At 42.4% G+C, this 24049-nt stretch overlaps 2 protein-coding genes and 1 long non-coding RNA gene across 9 annotated transcripts; 1 reads left to right on the forward strand and 2 right to left on the reverse strand.

Moving 5' to 3' along the window:
• Window positions 1-322: 322 nt before the first annotated feature.
• Snx27 (sorting nexin 27) lies at window positions 323-13719 on the forward strand. Of its 2 annotated transcripts, none has more exons than XM_001354420.4 (6): window positions 323-1384; window positions 11478-11580; window positions 11638-11720; window positions 11789-12624; window positions 12683-12861; window positions 13095-13719. In XM_001354420.4, the coding sequence occupies exons 1-6, from the start codon at window positions 1110-1112 to the stop codon at window positions 13161-13163; spliced, it is 1545 nt and encodes a 514-aa protein (XP_001354456.2). In that variant the 5' UTR covers window positions 323-1109; the 3' UTR covers window positions 13164-13719. The 2 variants fall into 2 exon arrangements, with proteins under 2 accessions (XP_001354456.2, XP_015042306.1); XM_015186820.2 differs by lacking the exon at window positions 323-1384 and adding an exon at window positions 11308-11396 and having other exon boundaries at window positions 13095-13553.
• LOC4814371 (uncharacterized) lies at window positions 3583-5451 on the reverse strand. 2 transcript variants are annotated; one of them, XM_001354419.4, is made up of 2 exons: window positions 4465-5451; window positions 3583-4272 (listed from the first exon to the last, which is right to left on the reverse strand). In XM_001354419.4, exons 1-2 carry the CDS (start codon window positions 5420-5422, stop codon window positions 3836-3838), a joined length of 1395 nt encoding a protein of 464 aa, XP_001354455.4. In that variant the 5' UTR covers window positions 5423-5451; the 3' UTR covers window positions 3583-3835. The 2 variants fall into 2 exon arrangements, with proteins under 2 accessions (XP_001354455.4, XP_033239314.1); XM_033383423.1 differs by having other exon boundaries at window positions 4170-4272; window positions 4459-5451.
• Window positions 9412-24004, reverse strand: LOC117184718 (uncharacterized). 5 transcript variants are annotated; one of them, XR_004470148.1, is made up of 3 exons: window positions 23769-23956; window positions 9980-10336; window positions 9412-9917 (listed from the first exon to the last, which is right to left on the reverse strand). It is a non-coding gene; the product is annotated as an uncharacterized lncRNA (long non-coding RNA). The 5 variants fall into 5 exon arrangements; XR_004470147.1 differs by having other exon boundaries at window positions 9415-9926; window positions 23917-24004; XR_004470144.1 differs by having other exon boundaries at window positions 9415-9926.
• Between the last annotated feature and the right edge of the window lie 45 nt (window positions 24005-24049).

A 24049-nucleotide genomic window follows, 5' to 3' on the forward strand; every position in this document is an offset into this window, starting at 1 on the left:
TGAGCAATATGAACGACTATCCTCTTTCGTTTTTTTGGGTGACCTATTTCGCTAAAACCTTTTTTTGTTTGAATTATTTCGCTAGAACCTTTTTTCAGACAAGATCCAATAAAAGCAAGTGTTTTAAATAAGCCAGTCAGGTAGAAAATTGCTTCATTAATCGGATAAAATTATGTGGGCAGGGCTGAGGTTCGATTCAGTTAGTTATATTGCACGGAATATCATAAAAACGAGGAATATGTATAATAGAGCTTGAACTCGTCAGTATATTTATGGTATATTTTTAAAATTAAACGGTATATTTTGGTATATTTCTGAGGGTCGACGGTATCTCTTATCGATATATCGATATCTTATCGATCCGCGGTCACACGGGACAGAACAGCAGCGCGTCGTCGAAGTGAAAAAAAATAAATAAATATTAATACAATATAACAAGTGCGTTCGCGCGTCCGTGTGTCTGTGTGTGTGTGTGTGTGTGTAGGGAAACAGGCAGAGGCAACTAGCAGAAATAGCAAAAGGAGACACAGCAGCACCAGCGAATACTTCCCGGAACAAAAAAATGCAGAAATTTTGCACTAGGCGGTGCGGATGCGGATGTTAACAGCAAAAATGCTATTCGCTATTCACAAAATGCCGCAGAAATTCTAGCAGCAACAACAACACAGGCACAGGAAACCAAAATCGGTGTGCATTTTTTTTCGTGGATAGTGGTTGCGGGTTGCGGAGAGTGGAGCCTCAAAGAGTTGTGGGTTGTGGAGTAGAGCGGAGTGGAAAGGTGGAAAGTAAAAGTGGCTGCGGTGGCGGTGACTGTGCTTACTGACTCTGTATGTGCGCGCGTGAATGCTTGTGTGTGTGCTGTGCCAAAAAGAAGTTGCAGAAATATCAGAGTTACGCAAAAACAACTACAACAACACTGCCGCAAAAGTTATTGTGTAAAATAATTAAGTTGCAAATACATTGCCAAGAGAGCGCGATTGATTGAGTGAGAGTGCAGTGTAGTCCCAGTCGTATTACAGATTACAGTGAGGGACAGGCAGAGTGTGTGTTGGGAGCGACGACGAGGCAAGCGAAGAGGCGAGGCGAGGCGGAAGAGGCGACCCGGCGCAATGAGCATTATTGGTGAGAATAACGGCAGCAGCAGCATCCCCCCTAACACCGCTACCGCCACCGTCATAGCCACGGCCAATGGGCCGCGCGTCGTTACCATTTACAAGACGGAAACTGGCTTCGGTTTCAATGTACGCGGTCAGGTGTCCGAGGGCGGACAATTGCGCTCCATCAATGGCGAACTGTACGCTCCCCTGCAGCATGTCAGCGCTGTTCTCGAGAACGGAGCGGCCGAGAAGGCTGGCATCAAGAAGGGCGATCGCATACTGGAGGTGTAAGTATTACAAGTGTGTGTGTTTAAGAGGGTTCCTGTTCCTACTAGACGTCTGGAATGCCCGGTCGGTTCGGTCTGGTCTGGGCCTGCCATTCCAATCTAGCCTGGAGCACTACTTGAAGGGGGGTTGCTGAATTGAGAGAGAGAGAAAGAGAAGTCGGCACGCGCTGCCTGGGAATATCAATAAACGTTAGTGTGTGTCGTTTTTGGGTGGGTTGTTCGTCCACCCATATAATATAAGAGGGCTGTTACAGAACTTCCCGAAGTGCTGATATGACGTAGGCTGCAGGCCTTAGAGGAAGCAGTGTAGAAGTCCTTATTCAACGGTAGGTTAATATTTGTGTAATCTATACATTTATTAAGAGTACACCTTTGTGCTCAGCCCTTGCTTAGGCGCTGTCGGAATTAAAGCCGATTTGGCAGCCCTGGCTTTTTAATTACGTTACATCTTCATTCCTCCACCCACGTTCCCATATTTATTCTCTTCTGCATGCTTTAGTTGTGTGTGGAAGTGGGTGTGTGTGTGCTTTCTTCAATGGCACATATACGAAAGCTAATTAAAATGTTCGCTCATAGCATTTGGAATGTTCTCTCTTTCTCTCACTCTCTTTGTCTTGCATCTTTGACATTTTGGTTTTGCGCTCTGATATTTCGTTATCAACAGATGACGTTCCATTCTACTCCCATTCCATCAATCACTTAATTCTATTGTATGTGTTCCCCTCCAAGTTTGTAGTTTTTCGTTCAATGGTGCGGGTGGGCTGTCGTTGTCGTTGTCCCTGTCCCCTGTTCTATGACCACTATCCATTCAATCCGCTCGCTTTTCGACACGAAATTGAATTAATAAATTTACAGAAGTCTCGTTACACGTTTGCGCAACCAACAACTTAATTATCATCAGCACCTCCGCCACACTGTCCACCGCCTTTTCATACCCATGCGCTCCTTCCAATCTCGTCCCCACTCACGCCCCCTCAATCCACACGCGCTAAAAACTTGCAAATTTTCCACATTTTTCACACATATTCCCCATTGCAAAAAAAAAAGAGAGAATGTGTGTTATAGCAGGGGAGAGAAGACACATAGAGGGAGATACAGAGATAGAGTCAGCATGGTGTGCGGGTTTGCAGACGGTGGGGAGAGGAGACAGGGACAACTGAAAGCGAGAGAGACGGCGTCCTCCTCGTCGTCTGTTGTGTGCGGTTGTGGGGAGAGGGCTTGTTTTTGCTATTTGCAGTGGTTCATCATTTCATTATCAACAACAACAACACCAGCGTGAGTATGAGCAAGAGGAGGTGAAATAGCTGCCGTTATAATTTGGCTGCGCGTGAGCTAACAAAGCGATCGGTAGAGGGCGCGCAACGCAAACAATAGCAACAGCAACAAGAAAGCAAACAAGAATAGAAGGGCCGAAGCTTTTGATACCCTCGCTGATTGATCGTTCCAAAGGCAGGTCTAAACTATGGAAAAATTTGAGTTGATAACACTAGGCAACAAACAGCTGATAAATGCAGATTCAACTAAAAGAAGTAATTTTCAAAATTTGTTTCATTAAAGCTATTTCAGTTTTTACCAGTATTTAAAAATTAAAAAAAAAACATAACATATTAAAAACGAGAAGTAACATTGTGAGTCGCAGCTACGGCCGCAACCTTACATTTATTCCCAATTACCCGGGAGACAGTATTGCCCCCCTCCGCCAGAGGGCACACACTGCACGTTGAGAGTGTGTGTGTGAGAGAGAGATACTTTATATGGTCGAAAATGCTTCCTTCTGGGTGTTACGCACATCCACTTTCACCACAAATCTAATATACCCTCATTACAATACTCATTTTAAGTATAAAAAGTATTTCATCAAACAAATTTAAATCCCCAAAAACTATCAGAAAAGGTGGCTTTGGTTCGAAGCGTAATTGAAAAGTTACATTTTTCTGCTTAGTGTAATCTGCAGTTTCGAATAAATATGTACATATACGCTTTCTGCGTGCAAAATCATACGAATTAATTGTTTTCGCGTTGGACGCCTGCTGTTCCCCTCTCTGTCCCTAAGTTTATCCACAATTTCACTATCAACGAGGGCTAACGCGAAACTATGAGTAGTTTCGGGGAGAAGTTTAATTGATAGAAGAATTGAGATCCTTCGGGGAATGTGTACTCTAAGCCTTAACCTAATTCTAGAATGCTTTTGCTCGAAATATTTGAATACACGTTATATCGGTTGGCTATATCGCAATTGGCTCGTTTGTTAATCTGGTTTTGGGGCGTTCCTCCACTCTCTGCACAAACATCCGCCCCCGTTCTGTGCGGCTCTAGTGGTTTGTGGCCCGTGAGCCTGTAATCAGCACAAACAACCGTCTTCCGTCTTTATTTTTACTCTTTCTGATTGTACATATTTTTCATTTACGTATATTGTATACAAAAAATTTGTATTCAAGAAAAATCCGTATGTCAGAGCTTCCTGGACCACAAATACTTGACCAAAGACCGCCAATTCCAATGATCCTCTATCAGGGCCGTCCGCTCTGCGGTCCATAGGGTAGGAGCGGCGTTGCATAGGCTACCGTTGCAGCGGGCACAGTACGGGTCGTTGGCACTGCACTCGGGAACCTCGCCCGCACATCCTCGCACCGTGTATACTAGATCCAGGCGACTGATGACTGTGCTCACGCACAGCTCCACCGGATTCGTGCAATTGCTGACGTTCATCGCCTCCGGGTTGGTCATGGCCGCGCAATCATCGTCCTGCTCCTGCGAGTTGCAGCGGTAGCAGCTGCGGACGGACCACCTGTTGCACCCATCGCTGTTTCGGCAAAACTGGCACCTCTCGCCGCCGTTGTCGGAGGGTGAGAAGTCGGCATCGGCGCATCCACGTCGCAGGACAGTATCTGCCGTCAAAAAGAAGGAAAGGACATCAGAGTGAGAGAGACAGAGAGAGAAAGAGAGACACAGAGAGAGAGAGAGAGACAGAGAGAGAGTTGTACAGTACTAATGTAAACAATATTTATCGTATATTTTGGAATAAATTCATGCAGCCCGATTCCCAATTCGCGATCTCCTATTTCCCCACTCACCCTAACCTTGCTCGCAAGAATAGCAGGCCACGGTACCATTGGCGCACTTCTCCGTGGGGAGGTTACGGCCGGAGCGGCAGCCCGGATTGCTGGTCGAATTACACACGGCGCAGACAATGTCCTGGCACTGGCCGTTGCAGAAGTCGCCGGAGCACTGGCTCAGCTCTCCGGTGGGGAAGAAGCCCATGGTGGTGGAGCAGCCGCGCTGCAGCACCTCCGTCTGGGTGTTGAGGTGCGTGTAGCAGCCCTCGCGGTGGCCGTACATCACTTTGTTGGTGCACTGTGCAACCGTATCGTTGCTGACGGAGCACTGTTGCGGCTGCTGGCCCTCCGTTGGCGCCTCCTGCTTGCGCAGGCAGTCAGGATTGGGGGACAGGCGTTGGTGGGTGCATTGGAGGCAGCGACTCTCGGTGACGGTGCGCTCCGCGTTACAGCCGTTGTAGTTGCACTTGAGGCAGACGTGCGGACAGGTGTCGGGCAGGTTGGTGTGCTCACAGCCGCGTTGCGTGTTGGACAGGTGGACAACGTTGGTGTAGCAGCGATCTCCCTCCCAGTAGACGGGGCAGGGCAACAGCAGATGCGGTTTGGCCGACACGTCGATGCAGTCCGATCCGGTGCACTGGTAGCAGCGCAGACGGTCCGTGGGATACACATGTCGGTTGCAGAGGCTCGTGTTGCATCGTTCGCAGGGCTCCGCGCAATAGCCGTTCGGATGGAGCCGGGCCAGGCAGCCGCGACGCGTCAGACCCGCCGTGATCGAAGTGACGCACTCGTCGCCGGCCGCCGCGCACTCTTCCACCTCCAGCTGCTGGCCTGGCCGTGTGGCGCACTCCGAGTCCTCGGCCGAGTCGCAGGTATAGCACTCCAGAGACTGGGAAGCGTCCAGCAGCAGGGTCAGCGTAGCAAAAGCGACCAGCAGCAGCCGGAGGAGTAGCTCCTTCTTCTTATTCCACTTGTTCGCCATCGTCTGAGGCCGTTCGTTCAGCGACAGCGACTCCGTGAATAGATTGGCGGACAAAGAACCGCTGCGATTTGGCCTGCAGCTCGATAAGATTAGGGCACTCAAGTGGTTCCAGGTCCCAGGGCTAAAAGTGGAAGAGGCATCGGACAGCGATTTTCGCGGATAAGGCTCTGGATGGGGATACGTTTTTGTTTTGATAAGACAACTGCAGAGAACTGCACTCTTGGAAGTGCTTCAGTGCGTAGACAAAGAAATGTCCAACGACACGTACATAATTGTGAATCTCTTTCCAGATTAATGGCTAAACCTCGAAAGATTTTCACCGAATGGAAGATGTGACTCCGTATGGAAAGTGTTCCTCGTCTGCCACCTCGTAATGGGTAAAAATCTGCAGTGAGTTGCAGAGCATGTGCATGGGTGCACTTTGGGGCTCTTGGGATGGAATGCTCAGGGTCATACTTTTTACATCGCCCCCGGCGATGTGCTGGAAAAATCGAATCTACCTCCCAGTTCTCGGGCCTAATAGATCTGCTGATCTAGGAGCTCCGAGAAGGAACACGCCAGAAGCCCCAACTAACTACACATGACAACTAATTGCATTCAAGACTATAGTAATAGTTCTTTGGTCGTACCCAATGCTTATGTCTCACGATAAAACATGTCGTTTTTTTAGTTCGAGTAGAGTTGCTCATTTAACGAGCCCAATTGGACGGCCTGAAATCCTGGTGGGATGTGAGGTGGAGTGACGCGACGCTGAAAGCTTCTTTCATTTGTTTTCCCCAAGACGTCCTTTCAAGACGTTAGCTCCCCATTCATGGCTCTGAATGGAAGCTTTAGCATAATGGAGGACCTAAAGAGAACCCAAGAATGATTTTAATTTTTCCATCTGCATCTTTTGTACCGTAGTGCACTTGGTGGTTACCACCTACACAAACGTCCCGCCGTTTTCTCGACCAGGAGACGCATCCCTTACCTTGGCTGCTGGATGTCGCCTCTGCCCTGCCACTCGGGCCACTTAACATTGTGCTTGGGGGTGTGCTGTGTGGTACAATCAGGGGGCGCACTTGTGGGCTGTGGTGGGTGGGTGTACGATTCAATCAATGGGGATTATGAACTATTTTCAGTTTGCGGTTTCGTTTTGTTTGGTTTCCGCTTTCTTTACCGTGTGTTCTGATGCGTTGCCCCGAGTTCCGCACGACACAGAACCTCCCACAGGGATCTGCATACCTTTGTACACATATTTTTATGTCAGTATTTCAATCACAAGCATCATTGCATGAATAAACTTCTGGACAAAGAGTGTCGTCGTCCTTTGAAATTGCATTCTGTAAGATGATTTTTATACCCGATACTCAAAATGAGTATTGGGGTATATTAGATTTGTGGTAAAAGTGGATGTGTGTAACGTCCAGAAGGAATCGTTTCCGACCCTATAAAGTATATATATTCTTGATCAGCATCAATAGCCGAGTCGATTGAGCCCTGTCTGTCTGTCCGTCCGTCCGTCTGTCCGTCCCCTTCAGCGCCTAATGCTCAAAGACTATAAGAGCTAGAGCAACGATGTTTTGGATCCAGACTTCTGTGATATGTCACTGCTCCAAAAATATTTCAAAACTTTGCCCCGCCCACTTCCGCCCCCACAAAGGGCGAAAATCTGTGGCATCCACAATTTTAAAGATACGAGAAAACTAAAAACGCAGAATCGTAGAGAATGACCATATCTTTTAGACTGCAGAATCTGAATTGGATCGTATTACTATTATAGCCAGCATCAAGAAAACAATTTCATTTTTTCTCGCCCTGTCTCTCTCTAACACACACGTAGCATAGGCGGCTATGCTTAGAGTAAAACATTAGCGCCTAGATCTCAGAGACTATAAAAGCTAGAGCAGCCAAATTTGGCATCCACACTCCTAATATACCGGACCGAGACGAGTTTGTTTCAAAATTTCGCCACACCCCCTTCCGCCCCCGCAAAGGATGCAAATCTGGGGATATTCACAAATCTCAGAGACTATTAAGGCTAGAGTAACCAAATTTAGTATCCGCACTCCTGTTAGATCTCACTATAAAACGTATATCTCAAAATTTCGCCCCACCCCCTTCCGACCCCACAAAGAACGAAAATCTGTTGCATCCACAATATTGCAGATTTGAGAAAACTAAAAACGCAGAATCATAGATAATGACCATATCTATCAGATTGCTGAATCTGGATCAGATCAGATCATTTTTATAGCCAAAAGGAACAAATCAATTTGCAGTGGCTACGCAGCGCCCGACGTCACGCTCAGACTGAGTTTCTGTCTCTCTCGCACGCTCTCTTTGTCGTGTCGTTTAATATTAGACGCCGCCTGCCGGAGGAGAGCCATACTGACTTAGTATCGGGTATAACCGTAGAGTTGCGGTGTCCGCAGCAACTCACAACGTTCCACCTCGTTATAATAAAAAAAAAAAGAAATTCCTTGCTCCTTTTGTCTGTTCGAGTACATGCCTTTGGCTTGCCTTTCTTGAGGGGGCAAGGGCAGTACTCCTTCTCTTCCTTTGGTAAAATAAATAATTAAAGTTGTGATTCGTGGTCTTTAAATATTGAAATCCTTGCATACATTCATACATTTATTGGAGCTTGTGGCACCAACAAGCAACAACCACTCCTAAGAAGCGAGTGTAGTCGATTCGATTTTGTTCGTAGCAATCCATTTGTGGGTTCTATTCCTGCTTTGCTTTGTTTTCCCTTCAATACAGCCCTCGAATTTCTGTGTTGCGGTTGAGTTCTGTGTCAGTGTTGCTGTTGCTGGTGGTTTTATGGCATATGCCCCAACAATAATCAATAGGTTTGCGTCACTGGATGGCTGGATGGTTAGGGAGCGTTTTTTGTTGCTATTTTCGTGGCCCACATTTCCAAATTTCCCAGACTTACATACCTCCCTCTCTGTAGCTCTGTGGCTCTGTGGCTCTACGGTACGGTGTGTTCGGGCGGTTTCAGGTTTTTGTTTCGCTTTTGGGGTTCGTTTTGTAACGTTCCGGCTAAGCCAGAAATAAACAGAATTCGAGGAGGGGAATGGTAATAGTAATGTTATGGTAATGCTTAAAGGTATAGGGTATGGTATAGGCAGACAACATCAAACAGCAATTGGGAACAAGGCACAGGGCCAGAGGATTAGAGTGCTAAGCTCTACTGCAAGGGAGAAGAATTTTCACCTGCCCCTCATGCCCCAAAGAGATTAACTTTCGATGGGAGCAACCATCCAGCCATGTTATAGAGACTTCTTTAGTATATACACATTAGCATACGTACATCCATAGATTGTTTAAATTTTTTTGGCCATTAGAATGAAATAATTGTGTAAACATTGAAAAGAACGGGGACTACCATTTCTTATTTATTCGGAGTGGTGGGCTGGGGCTTGCCAATAATTATTCGATTTTCTCAACTTAAACAATTAAATTACCCCAGCCATAGCGCCCCCACATGTCCACAGCAAGAACTAGAGGCACAATATATCGCGAGGGTAAACATATGTATGTGCAAATTTAATATGTTGTAGAAAATCCAATTTGCATTTTCCTAGAGCTACTTACGGTATACATACATACATATGTGCCCTCAGATGTGATACGAGTGTATTAGAACTAAGGAGAGGTCTGCAGGACTAGGTCGAAACTGTTTTTGGTCTAAAATCTGCCCAGAATAAGTGGATACTCTACTCGATATATTCTTTGATTTCGCCCCTGTTGCTTCTGCACCTCTCCCACCTCTCCAGTTTTTATACCCGATACTCAAAATGAGTATTGGGGTATATTAGATTTGTGGTAAAAGTGGATGTGTGTAACGTCCAGAAGGAAGCGTTTCCGACCCCATAAAGTATATATATTCTTGATCAGCATCAATTGCCGAGTAGATAGAGCCATGTCTTTCTGTCCGTCCGTCCGTTTGTCCGCCTCTATGAGTGCCTAGTGCTCAGAGACTATAAGAGCTAGAGCAACGACATTTTGTATCCAGACTTCTGTAATATGCCACTGTTATAAGTGTATTTTAAAATTTCGCCCCGGTTTCCATTTGTTATATGTTTTGTCTCTTAACGATATATTGTGTGCAACACATTGGTTGAACCATGGATTTTTTCTTTGCTTGCAATCTTTAATTTAATTAATTCATAAAGAAATTTTGTGTAAGCTCGCAGTTGTTCTACTTGTGAATCGATATCATCCATGTTAAATATTATATTCCAGTCATAAGTATTAAATTCATCATTAATATAGGTTTAGTATAACACAATTGCATTTAACAATAACTATAAATATATGTACAAATGCATATAACAAGTACGTGTGTACATGCTGTGCAGTGCTGCCACACATACACTTAAACACGCCTTTGTGCAAGGTATACGAAATTTAAGGTATGGAAATCCAAAAAGTCAGACTCCTATTTGTAGCATAAAGGGTTGCAGTTTCGATTGTGTTTTTATATCCGCTCGAGAGAGAGATATGTGTTCTGTAAGTACTGGCAACGATATATTATTGCAGTGTGCCTTCCGTAATGCCTGAATACCTTACCTTATATGTATGTACATATGATTTAGCATACTTTGACTTTGTCTATGTTTTTGAAGAGGGGGCTGTTGTGTTGGTGGTGGGAGCGGGAGGGAAACAGGTTTCCCCTGCCTTCCACTGTCCGTGTGTTTGTGTGATGGTCTCCGACTTCGTCTCAATTTCAGTCTCTGCTGTGACTGTCTCTTGCACTCCTTGGGCCTTCCTGTTCCTGCCTCTGCTCTTTTGTTTTCTGCAATATTATGCTATGGTATGTCTTGTGTCTGTCTGTCTCTCTCTGTCGCAATATGAGTCATGCTGAGTGCGTAAGACAACGTCGACGGCGACGTCGACAGCGATAACAGTGCTGCGATTTATTATACCCTTGAAGAGAGAGAGAGAGAAAGAGGGCTTTATGAATTTGAGCAAATGTTGGCAACACATAGAGACTACAAATTCGATATAAACATGATTTTATTGAAATATTTAACTTTAAAGATGTTTAAGGAATCAAAATGAAATACAGAATGCAGAAATTGCAGTTTCTTGTCTATTTACAGGAGTAGTTTATATAGTTTAATCACCTGTAGAGTATCAAAAGCTTCGACTAGGCCACACAAACGGTTAGCATTCCTCTCTCTTGTTTACTTATTTATTTATCTGTGTTGTTCGACGGCAAATTTCAAGCCGGAACGACGCGGCAGAGCTCCTCTCGTTCAGGAATTGAGCGAGATAGAGAGAGGTAGAGAGAGTGAGTTCCATGCCTTAGCGGGTGCTGGGTGCCGGGTACTGGGTGCTGGCTGCTAAGACGACTGTTGACATTTTCTCTCTGATTAAGAGCTATCTCCAGCCTGCACGCCACTCGGCTTCAATCATTGCAGGCGTTTCATTTGACGGAATCAAGTTGGGGTTGTTCTCTGGTTGATTGATTCAGCTGCATTCCCATTGTCCCGCCCATTATCCAACATTTTCCATTCATTCCATTTGATACTATTCCAGGGAATGACTGTACTTTCCTGGGTGAACTTAGTCTGGTCTATCCGTATCCGTAAGCACCCGCATCCTCCCTCTCTTGGAGCTTTTTGGGGGCACTACCAACCACCAACCTTCAAGTTCAATTGGAGCTCTCGTTCCTATATACATATGGATGCCACTCGACGTACAAAAGACTTGACCTGAATCGACTATCTCCAATCGCCTTATCAGTGTCCACAGATGTCAATGCATCGATTACGTCTCTCTCCACTGCCCCACACCTCAATCCCTATCTCTGGTTTCTTTGGCTTTTCTTTAAATTGATCTGCTGGCGATGGCTACGTAGGCACTTGGCTTGGGGAAATTGATCAGCAATCACACACGAAACCATCGCTCCTCGTATTCAAATGCTGCCCTTCCACTGCGTTCAGTTTTCACAGTTGAGTGCCCTGGAGAGGCGCTGCCAGCGGTGGGTGTGGCATGGATTCCAAGACACACTCTTAGATTTGCAATATATGTTAATGTCCACCCTGATGGTTTTTTTTTACAGCAACGGCGTCAGCGTGGAGGGAGCCACACACAAACAGGTTGTGGACCTGATTAAGTCCGGCGGCGACTGCCTCACCCTCACGGTGATATCGGTGACCCAGCAGGTGAGCTCACTCTTCTGCTCATGCATAGAGAGCATTAATTCCCTTGAATATCCGCAGGAGGCCGATCGACTGGAGCCGCAGGAGGACCAGAGCGGCTACTCCTACATTGATTACTCGGACAAACGCTCGCTGCCGATCAGGTAAGGAATTAGCAATCAGCGATTCTTCTACTAGACGTCTCAAAACTGACTGATCCTTCTCCTTGCAGCATACCCGACTATGGGATTGTCAACCGGAACGGAGAGCGCTACATTGTCTTCAACATACATATGGCCGGGCGACAGCTGTGCTCGCGCCGGTACCGGGAGTTTGCCAACCTGCACTCGCTGCTGCGCAAGGAATTCTCTGGCTTTAGCTTCCCCAAACTGCCTGGCAAGTGGCCCTTCCAGCTAAGCGAGCAGCAACTGGACACGCGGCGACGCGGCTTGGAGCAGTACCTGGAGAAGGTGTGCGCGGTGCGGGTGATAGCCGAAAGCGATGCTGTGCAGGACTTTCTCACCGACACCGAGGACGATATCTCGGCCTCGCCGGTGGACATCAAGGTGATGCTGCCCGACCACGAGGTCACCACCGTCTCGGTAAAGAAGTCATCAAGCGCCCAGGTCGTCTGGGAGATCCTGGTGCAGCGCGCCAGTCTCACCGCCTACACGCAGCAGTATTTCTACCTGTTTGAGATCGTCGAGTACAACTTCGAGCGGAAGCTGCAGCCGCACGAGATCCCCCATCAGCTGTACGTGCAGAACTACAGTACAGCCTCCTCAACGTGCCTCTGCGTACGCCGATGGCTCTTCACAGTCAGCAAGGAACTAACGCTGCCCGACGGCGAGCAGGCCGGACGCTTCATCTTCTATCAGGCTGTGGATGAGGTGAATCGTGGCAACATCCGCGCCGACGGACGCCTATACGAGCTGAAGGCTCTGCAGGATGCCAAGAAGGCTGGCGACTATCTGGCCCTGGCCCGCAGCCTGCCCGGCTACGGGGATGTTGTGTTCCCCCACTGCTCATGTGATAGTCGCAAGGAGGGGCATGTGGTGCCCGCCGTAGGTGAGTTTGCTATCCATTCATCTCTCCAACCACCTTTAATGTAATATTTCCTTGGCAGGCATGAAGAGTTTCCGACTGCACGCCTGCCGCGAGGATGGCTCGCTGGAGGCGCAAATGGTTGAGCTGACCTGGGACAGCATCACGCGCTCCGAGAGCGACGAAGAGTCCATGACATTTTGCTTTCAGTACAATCGTCCAGATAAGCCAGCTCGTTGGGTCAAAGTCTACACGCCATATGTATGTGTAATCTGCCCCCCTCAAGCAGTGCGTTTCAAAGCTCTTTCGAGCACCTCCAGCAAAGAAGCCAAAGCAAAAAAGAATGGCATTGCAATCACAGGAACAACTTCTTTGTCAATCCATTGTATTAAATAATTTGTATTGTCCGAAGTGTCCGAGCTCTGAAGCGCATTGAATGGCATACTACCCCACTGAATTCTGTGTGTGATGAGAGTTTATTTTATTCATTGCAGCATGCATTCCTTGCGGACTGCTTCGATCGGATCATGGAGGAACGCAAATGGGACGATAGCGGCGACTAGAATTGGCCATTGGAGCGGCTGGAGCAGCGGCAGCTGGAGCGGCTGGATCAGCGGCAGGAACCACAGATTAAGCAACCCAATCCCCTCCAGAGTATCATCAACAGTCGAGCCGAGGCATTGCATATTGTTCGCTAGTTAAGGGACCCCCATTTTGTCTCACTCTCACTCTCTCTCCCTCTCTCTCTCTCTCTCTCTCGCTGTAATTTTATTTCTTTGCCACGTATGTACATATGTGGGATACAAGCGGTGTTTCGATTCAGATTCAGACGCGATTTTCCATTTTTCGAATATGATTTGTACGAGTACATGTTGAAGCAATTGCAATCGTCTTGGCCTAATGATGATGATGATGATGATGATGGATAGAGGAAAAAATAGAGATGGATAGAGAGAGGATAGATATATGTTTGAGTGGAATGATGGAAGGAAAATGTTAACAGCAGCAACAAAAATGTTTCACATGTTTTCGGCACTTAGCACATAGAGCAAAAGGCACCAATTTAGATCAAGCAGAAGAACCGACGATTCTCATATACAATATATACACGCATACACATACACATAATGATATATACATATATATAATTAGCCGACCTCAGCGTAAATTTAATGCATATTTTTTGTTTGCATACATTGGTTTTCGTTTTTTTGTTGAATCTTTGGCCAAAGTATAGAAGGAGCTCCTCGCTCCTAAGGCAAAGATATAGATATTGTAAAAAGTCAATTTTAACTGTACACAGAATATACAACGTATATATATATATATATATATATATATATATATATATATATACATATACAAATACAAAATATACATACAATGCATACACATTTACATATATCTTACCATGCATATGCATATATATAAACGATTAGCAAAACAAATTGAAAAGCATTGATTGATAGTTTACTTATTTTTACGGTAGAACCAACTCAACAAAGAGAGAGAATCAAATTTGGAAATAATCGAAAATGTGGAGAAGCCTACCAAGGCAAAGTAAATGCAAATTCAAATTCAAACTCAAACTCAAATTCAATTTCAAATAATAAAAGGATTAAATGAAGCGAAACAAAAGCGAAGACAAAATGCAAAGAAGAGTAATTATTGAAATTATTGTACTCAAGCGAGAACTTTCTGTAGAAATTGTTAGTTAACTATAAGCTAAATTAAATAGTTATTGATCAAAGGCAAAACAACACAAAACGAAACTTATAAAATCGGACTCACAAAAAGCATTCGCTTGTGAATACAAACGAAAAAGAATGAAAGGGAAAGCGAAAGCGAAAGGGAATGATCTTTCAACACACACACAAACGCCGCAACGCATTCCCCTTCAGTGCCGCGGTTAGCGAATGCTCCACCTACAAAGCCCTTTATCCGTAGACAGCCGTAGTTACATTTGCATTCGCGGGTATGTTTGAGGCTACTAGGCGTATCTGCTATCTGGTACTGAGCTGGTACTGGGGGATACCACATCCAAACATACATACATACACACACACATGTAGTTATAGGAATGCATATACATACATATATATACACACATTTATCAACGATGCAAGTGACGTCTGCTTGTGATATTTACAATTTACACGATTATTATGGTTAATTTTCAACCTTATTTAATTGAGTATAATTCCACTCAACTTTTTTTTTTTGCTCTGTTAATCGTTAATCTCTTAATGTGCAGTCTGCGTATAAATGTCGTATCTTGTACAATGTATTTATTATGTTTAGTTTATAGTTCTATCATAATATGAATTTCCAATTACAACTACTATTATTATTATTTTTTTTTGTCTTTTTGGCCATTTACAAGTACTGTAGCAACGTTCGGCTTAGATTTTTGTGTATTCCATATAATATAATTCATAATACTTATTGATTTGGCGCTGTCCTGGTTTTTGTTCAATAGAGCGGAGATCATCGGGTTATCTCTCGGGGAAGGGGTCAAAAGAGAATATACATTATAAAATATGCTATAAAGTACATTCCATTCCTCAAATTAAACTTGCAAATAATTATTACTGTTTTCTTACACATTTAATACAAACAACAAAGAACAAACACATACAACAAAAAAAGAAGCTGGGAGAAACCATCAAACGTTTAAATGTAAGGCTAGAACAAAAACTAACAAATTTATCGAACGAATAATAAACAAAATTGCATTTTTCCCTTTTCAAAACTGTTTTAACGATCCATTCTGTGGGCAGTGTTACACCAAATGCCCCTAAGAAGATATCGGTGAGAGTATCTTTCAGGACAAAAGCAGAGCAAAGAAAGAAAACCAATTTCGATAGCTTGATAAAGGTTTCCCAGAATGCAAGGAAAAGGAGAGTCTGCTGGCAGAGTCGGCAGAATAGAGATATAAAGTCATCGATATTAAAGTTTGAATCTGTCTCAATATTACCGCATCTTCTGTATGTACGTTACGCAACATTTTCATGTTTCTCCTACGTTTCGCTTAAACATGTATGTATGTATAGTTGTCTCGTTCTAACCACGTGTTTGCCACTGGTAACATGTATACATATAATGGAATTGGTTACAAATATTCGGTAGAATTATAACTATATTGTATAATAATGATAAATATAGTTCTAAACTGAAATTGAATATTATTAGACAGCGCGTCGGCTCTACTTATATACTCGATACTCCGTCAGTATATATGTACATATGTACATATGTAACCTGTGCAAGATATTTTATAAGTAATTTACGTAAACGTTGGAATTGGTCTCCGAGCCGATGACTCCCGCATGCTGTCTCTCTTTCTCTGTTTCTTGGTATCGTTTGTAAAAGGGACGAATCGACTTGTTGATTAATGTTGCGAGGGAGAGGGAAATTCATCCTCTCGGATGACTCGCATAGCACAGACCGTGTTCTCTCTCAACTTCGTTTGCACATGTCATGAGAGATGGGAAAAGCATAATGGAAGTACCAGCAAGGAACCAGCGGTCGGGGTTCTCTTCTAATACTAATTGTTGCACTTTGTCTTTCCTCTTTGTATTTAAGGTCCTATTTAATTAGAATGCTACAATATTTCATCTGTTTCCATTATTCCTTACCTTTTTTCCGCTACTACTACTACTAAGCGCTTACTTAATGCTTATTTGGAATTGGTAAGCGCTTCCTTGCCGTTTTTAATGCTGATTACGTCGTAGCTTATTTTTGTATGGGCATGGCCGCGATCCTAGCAGGCGAGTCCACGCTGCTGTTTATTGTAATCAGTAGGTAATCACTTAAAAGTCCTCTGATGACCTTTTTGCATTGCTTAGAATATTCTTTACTTTGACTGTACATTAATAGCTATTTTCATTGCTTATATTATTGATTACATATCTGAAAAGAGTTCCCTGTTTTATCGCCTACATCGTAGAAAAATGTAGCTCAAAAGTAAACTGCACTGTGGGAAAATATGTTCGCAAATGGGAGATTGAGTAGGCCGACTACTAAGCTGTTTAAAAGCTGCCTTTTACTAGAAATAATCAGTCGGATCTCAGTCGGAAGGGAACCTACATTTTTTAGGTTAATTAATGACTTCTTATTACACTATGAAGCACCACATTTCCGCTACGAGATTTAAAGGTAAAATGCGGCATTATTATATCTTTCGAATTTTCCCAGTTTTCAAAGTGCAAACCTATCAGAAAAAGTCGGTTTGGTTCACAACGGAAATACAAATTTAAATTTTCTTGCCTAGTCTTATTGTTATATACTTTAACTTTTCTACTTTCAGTCATAGTGGTTTTATTACTTTTAATGTTTTCAAATTTCTTCTGGTCGTACGTTTTTTATGGTGGTGGTTCTTACGGGAACGGATTTCTGAAATGTACTCAACTGTCAAATATCCATTTTGCTTTGGATATCTGTAAAGACACTCGAAACCATCATTTAGTTGCGAATTTACAGTTACTATTTAAAACCTAATAAAAAATGGGGTATTGTTTATGTTGTTATATTATCTCCTAGCAATTCAGTATCAAAAAAGCGGTCAATATTTTTGTTAAATCGGCAGCCTTACGTCAGCCTTTCATCTGATCGAAATCATTAAACAATTTGGTCTTTGGTCTTGCTTACTACTTTGCAAGGACTGTTAATGTTCTTTTTTACAAGTTGCATAAAGTTTTCGAATTTTTTCGTAGTACATTTTTGTATAAAGCCGGACTCACGCACTGATTCACAAATATGTAACATATTGTGTATATTGAAGGAGACATTTTTTTCGCCATAAAGCAAAGAAAAAGATTCAACAAAAAGCTGGATACATCAAGATTGACTTTATAGTCAGTTTTGTTTAAAGGTGAACGATATATAGCCACAAGTCAGTAGTAGGAAATGGTAGTAGTGATCGTTTGGAATATACAATGTATATTTTCGTTCGCTCGCGACAAGATGCTCAGTGAAAAACAGTAACAAAAGAGAAGTGAAAAAATTGGTCTTTGCTTGAGCGAAGAGCGAGTTGAGCAAAAACAGATTTGATCGGGTCTTTTCTGTCCCTCTTCTCAATGGGTCCGTAAATTGTTCTGTTTAAATGCGTTTTTAAGGAACTATTCATTTTAAAGTTCATATGTTCATTAAAGTACAAAAGACTTGCAACTCCTCAGTCAGTTAAGAGCGTTGGATTCAACGGAAATTGTGTTATCATTTTTATACCCGGTACTCAAAATGAGTGTAAGGGTATATTAGATTTGTGATAAAAGTGGATGTGTGTAATATCGAGAAGGAAGCGTTTTCGACCCCATAAAGTACATATATTCTTGATCAGCATCAATAGCCGAGTCGATTGAGCCATGTCTGTCTGTCCGTCCCTCCGTCTCTATGAACGCCTAGTGCCGAAAGACTATAAAAGCTAGAGCAACGAAATTTTGTATCCAGACTTCTGTGATATGTCATTGTTACAAGTATATTTCCAAATTTCGCCCCGCCCACTTCCGCCCCCACAAAAGACGAAAATCTGTGGCATCCACAATGGCAGCAACTGACAACGTTCGCCCTCGTTACGACTATTTTTACGGACTGATGATGGTTTGGGTATATCTTTTTGATATACGTCTGATAAGTACTTAGCCTCACCGCCCGATGGAGCCAGGATCGCAAAAGAGATTTACTATCGTAGTTCATTCTTTTAGACGGGTACTGTTGAAATTTCGGACCACGTATGGAAGCAATATCGGTTGATATTTGCAGATCGACGGGTGCTGGGTGTCGCGCTTGCGTACTTCGGACAAAAAGCGCAACCGTGAGACCACTTCAGAGCAGTGTTTGACGCTGGTTTAGTGCGATCCGAAGCAGTTTTTGCGTCGTTACGTGACCGTCGACGAAACATGGATCCACTGGTACACACCAGAGACCAAGGAACAGTCGAAACAGTCGACTTTACCCGGCGAACGTGCTGCGAAGAAGGTGTAGACTGTCCTATCGGCCGGAAAGGTGATGCCCACCGATTTCTGGGATTCACAAGGATCTACATCGACTACCTGGAGAGGGGCGAAACGACCACAGGGCTACTATACCGAATTATTGGGCCGATTCGACGCCAATTTAAAAAAAAACGGACCCATTTGGCGAAGAAAAATGTCCTCTTTCACCATGAAATCGCACCGGCTCACACCTCCGAAGGCGCCACGGACAAATTGGTCGAATTGCACTACAAACTGTTGCCCCATCCATCGTATTCTCCAGGCTCGGTGCCGTGCGACTTTCTTTTATTTCCAAACTTGAAAAAGTCACTCACCAGAGTCGAATGAGGAGGTCATCGCCGCAACGGAGGCCTACTTTGCAGACATCGAGAAAACGTATTTTTCAGATGGGTTAAAGAAGTTGGAGCATTTTGGGGCAAAGTGTATCGACCTAAAAGGAGACTATCAGCCAGGCTCCGTTTTTCACATTCACAAAAGTTTTCCGATTTACTTATGAATACACATAAATTGGGGCTCCCGTTTTCACATTCCGCAAAATTTTTTTCGTTTTCAAAACGAAAACATTTTCGTTGACGAAATGAAAAGTAAACGGCTTTTTATGCAACGAAATGAGCCTTAATTGCAAAAGGAAAAAAATAGATGACTTATTGATGCATTATCATAAACTTGACACCTATATCAGGGTAATTTAAATTTAGCCTTTTTTCTATATAATTTTATTTTATTATTGGCCAGGATTTGCTGCAAACAGCAAAAATATGTGAAAACTGGTGAACCTTAAAACGAAAACGAAACGTTTTGGCTGAAAACAAAATCCGCAAAAGTAAATGAAAAACGGAGCCTGCCTGTATGTTGACAAATAAATCGGCACTTTTCCAAAATCTTTTTTAATTTTGTAGGCTTAGAACTTAGACCACCTCTTCATCACTAAATGCAGCTTCTGCCCTTAAAGAGAAACTGACATTGTTGTTCAATCCGGTGACCTCTTTTGAGCCATAATCATGGACTAAAATCAGCTGGTGTGTCACAAATAAAACGACCTAAATTAAACTATTTCTTTGACCCCATATTTCTTTAATGTTTTGACTTCTTCGACAAAGTCATATATGTAATTAGATATGTATTTACATTAAGAGTATTTTTTTTTTTACGGAAATATGTGCCTTTTAGAAAACGCTTTCACTACCATTTAAACAAATTTCCCAGAATTTTCCATAATCCAGTATGGGAACTTTCAAGTAGTAGAATGCCAATATTGAAAATGGTTTAGTTCTGGGTCAAATTGTCGAAGAAATGGCTGTTAATACCAATTCCAATATTTATTTTTTACCAAAGTCAAGGAGGCTACGTAGAGAAAAGGGTATGCTGTACCCCCAATCGTTACAAATTTAAACATTTTTAGCACATCTTCGCTGCAAGTTTTGGTCGAATTTTGCTAATGGTATCAATTGGTTATTTTCTCCAATGGATCACTTTAAACTGCATTAGCTTTAAAGAGAAAATCAAAATCAATATCACTTTTATTTCCATTAATTCCAGTAGCACTTGAATTCAATTTGCTTCGTCATTTCCTTGCCCATTTATGTACACGAGGTAATCCGTTCATGAACGAAGTTCATCTTAATAGTTATTTTTGCTTATCGTTCATCAAGAAAGTTTAAGGGCAAGCAAAAACTTTTTTAAAATGTCGCTAACACAAAAATGTATTGATTTATTGAATCAAAAAGACAAAGTCCAAGTCCGAGCTGATTATGTTCAGAGGTTCACAGAGCAATCTGACCGGAAATTTTAAGTTAAAATACCCAGCTTCTTACAGGTAAGTTGGAAGTTGGTGGAAGTTCTAAAATCAGTTATTCTGCAGCCACAACATCGCAGCAAAAAATAACTTCATTTGTACAGAAGCCACCGACGGAGCTTAAAAGTAAGCAATTAGACAAACTAGCTAGTGCGAATGATTTCCAAAGGCCATCATGCATCCGGATCATGCAGGAGTCGGATTTTAAGAAGCTGTTAGAGGATGTTTCAAATTACCCTGGATATAAGTCATGTACAACGCTGTCTAATGTGCTACTTCCAAATATGTACAGTGACTTAATTGCAAATGTGAAAGGGAAGATTGGTTCGGCATCTGCAGTTTATTTGACAACTGATGGATGGACTTTGCTGACCAAAGAGAGTGTGCTGAAATAGCTTTAACCGCACATTTTATAGATAAGGACAATATGGAATTATCTTCGCATATGATATCTTGTGAAGCGTTCGGTGAGAGGCACTCGGTCTTTGATATTTTCCACAAAAAGTTACAGCTGATTGGGAAGTTGAAAATAAAATTACTGCAATTGCGTCAGACAATGCTACTAATAACGTATCAGCGATAAAATTAGGAAATTGGCGCCATTTTGCATGCCCATGCCCACATTTTAACCTCATTATACAAAAATCACTAGACCCAATTGACAGTGTGAGAGTTACGATGAACGATGAAAACGAAGAACGACTAAGAAATTACGTCATCTGTTTCTTAAACTTTTAACACTCAAGTTTGGCGCCTATGGTGTTTTGACACCATACCATATCACAATATCAATATTCTGACAGTTTGGAAGCACCACACAATTCTCACTTTTTAGCATCAGTATTTCATCAATGCACACAAAACTGCCGAAAAGCATTGCTAATACATAGCCTTCTGACATTAGACTTTACCAGCTTGAGAGGCAACACGCAAAAATAGTGCCTGTAGCCGTCTCTAGACTCGCCCTCTAGCTAATAGTCCAATAACTGAGGGACTATCTGTGACAAAATGATGTTTTATAACAAACAGCCAGCGAGACAGCAAAATTGGATCTGAAAACAATCCACCGCAGCGCTGCTACCAGCTCAACTGGAAATCCAAGCTGACGCATATATCTCTCTCGCTCTCACTGCAGGCATTTCCCATAAGGCTGTCTCAGCTTTTGCTAAGTTAGCAAAGGCTATTGCTACATCACATGCTAAACGGAGCGCTCGGTCACTTTCCCGCGGGATAATGTCAGAACATCATTACACTACGCCTAATTCTGTTTTTACACGGTAGATTGGTTCCTAAAAAAACCGTCTCAAAAAAGACATTGATCGTATGTAAAAATAGGTGATTGGTTCCTTATCTTCAAAACCTATTCAATTTAGGGAACAAATTAGGAAACGTTGGAAAAACAAATTTGCAAGCCAAGTTACTGGTCACAGTATTTGTAGATAGCAGAGATTACATTTTTGCAATAGAAATGTGTTAGTATTTTGTAAGCTATCAATCCAATAAGACATGTTTGATAAATACATTTATTGTACGCAAATTTGTTTTTCCAAAGTTTCCTAATTTTGTCCCTAATTTTAATAGGTTTTAGAGATAAGGAAGCAATTACCTATTTTTGCATACGATCAATGTATTTTTTTACACGACTGGGCAACCACTTCTCTTCTGGGATATAAGATATTTGGAGTGTACATTATTTCGCTTTGTATTGGTGAGAGTATCGCCATCGATGGCATTCTTAGGCACAGTAATACTCAGGAAACAGACCATTAAGACGATCTAGACACTTTAATTGATGGGAAACAAACCTTTTTACACGATTTTAAATTAACGTTGGTTTAAGTCCGAGATATACCAACGTCTGCTAATCAACATGTACATACATATGTACCTTTTCAAGTGGATTTTCGCTCTTTTCGCGACCCAATTCGTAAGTATATATGTATATAAGTACATGTGTACATATGTAATTGCTTCCATGGAAACCGTATTATCTTTTCCGACTACTTACAGTCACGTCACTGTACATATTTTTACGTGCATTTACAAAATGTTCTATATTTTGGCTGTTTTCACAGTAAACCAAAAAAGAAGAGTCGGATATAAAAAGGATCTTAAATCCTCTGATCGGGCTGCAGCCAAAAGAATTTCCAATTAAAACATGCAAACCAAAGACCAAGATATTCCATGAGGGTCTTTGGAGTCGCGTAAATTGCACAACTGGCGATGCATAGGGATGTGCAGCACGTCTACAAAACGATTGACGAAAACAATATTATGATTTTGAATGTAAGAATTAAGTGAGTATTACCACATAGTACCATTACCCCAATTTATTACCTACCATTACCTATTAGTAATGTGTAAGTCCTAGCAAGATATCTTTCAACAAGTCTGGCAAAAAGATCAATAAACTTAATCCGATACGATTCAAATAATTGAATACTTTAATACTATGCTGTACTTAGACTTTATGACATGGTCTTTAAATCAGAAAGCAATTTCAATTGAAGGCCTTATACAAAGCCGCATGAAGTGGCGAACTACTTCCTCCTCCCAAAAAGCTGTCTCCAGCTAAACAAAAGCCAATTCCTCAGAAAAAAATAAATAAAAAATTAATTGAAGGCGCCGCTTGTTCTATCACTTAATTTATAAACCTCTATGCAAAAAAGAGAAATACCTTAAATAATAAATCGAATAATGCGTATTCTTTACACTCTACTATTAGAGAAGAGCGAAACTTATCAGCGTATAACCGTAAGCCGTCTTGTGTATGCGCATTTATCTCGCTCTGTATTGTTTATTGGCTTTATCATTTTATTGCCACAGGGAAATCATTATTCTGTCTTATGCCCCTTTTTCTCTTCGTACAGCTGTGCCTGGTTATGGTGGAAAATCGCTTAAAGGTAAAAAGATGGAACTTTTGTTTCCATCAGGTGATAAAATACATGTGCATACATATGTATCTTCAAGTATTATTATAGTTTTGGCATGATTTCTATGGATTCCATTACTTTTAAGGCTACCGATTCAGATAGTAAGTACAGAGATATAATCACTCTACCGAAACATATCTTCCATTTAGTTGAAGAGAGATGCAACCGATTTAACAGTTGTAAATATCTGGATTGGAACACTGCAAATGGTAAAATAACAGTAATTTAGGTGAGGAGATCCCTGAAGGTAAGTTCTTGTTCTGGTCTGTCTGTAAAAAGAAGATCCCTGTAAAGCCAGGCGGCACTGTTGCATACACACTGATTTTCGTGTACATTTCTCCTGAATCACCCCATCCTAAAATGTTCCTCCTCCCCCATATGCTCTTCCGTTTTGAGTGTGTGGTTATTGTGTTATAAATAAAACTCAATCGTCAAATATTTACCCACTTTGAGAGAATTTATGGGTGCCAATCGTTAAACAATATTGCGAATTAGTTTTATTGTTCTGTCCCGAAGCGTTGCGTCGGTCACCTCAGGCGGTGCAGGGTGGGCCCGGCCGGTCCCGGCCGGTCCCGTGTTTGCCTTATACTCGTACCTTATCAGCCGACACATGTAATTATTGAAAAAGCAACTAAATAAATCGATCCGATCGGCAGACGAACGGGTTTAGCTCTTGACTTTTGTCAGTTGATTAAATGTTTCCAATGCGGTTATTATCACCGCTAAAA

The sequence above is a fragment of the Drosophila pseudoobscura genome, chromosome X, assembly GCF_009870125.1.
Source record: "Drosophila pseudoobscura strain MV-25-SWS-2005 chromosome X, UCI_Dpse_MV25, whole genome shotgun sequence".
In the NCBI taxonomy this organism is placed as follows: Eukaryota; Metazoa; Arthropoda; class Insecta; order Diptera; family Drosophilidae; genus Drosophila; species Drosophila pseudoobscura.

Bases quoted from the DNA above. Each gene is read 5' to 3' on its own strand.
- LOC4814371 (XM_001354419.4), bottom strand. From the start codon at position 5,422: ATGGCGAACAAGTGGAATAAGAAGAAGGAGCTACTCCTCCGGCTGCTG. The intron at 4,273-4,464 runs GTTAGGGTGAGT...TTTTGACGGCAG, and splicing joins CTGCTATTCTTGCGAGCAAG to ATACTGTCCTGCGACGTGGA.
- Snx27 (XM_001354420.4), top strand. From the start codon at position 1,110: ATGAGCATTATTGGTGAGAATAACGGCAGCAGCAGCATCCCCCCTAAC. The intron at 11,581-11,637 runs GTGAGCTCACTC...GAATATCCGCAG, and splicing joins TGATATCGGTGACCCAGCAG to GAGGCCGATCGACTGGAGCC. The intron at 12,862-13,094 runs GTATGTGTAATC...TATTCATTGCAG, and splicing joins TCAAAGTCTACACGCCATAT to CATGCATTCCTTGCGGACTG.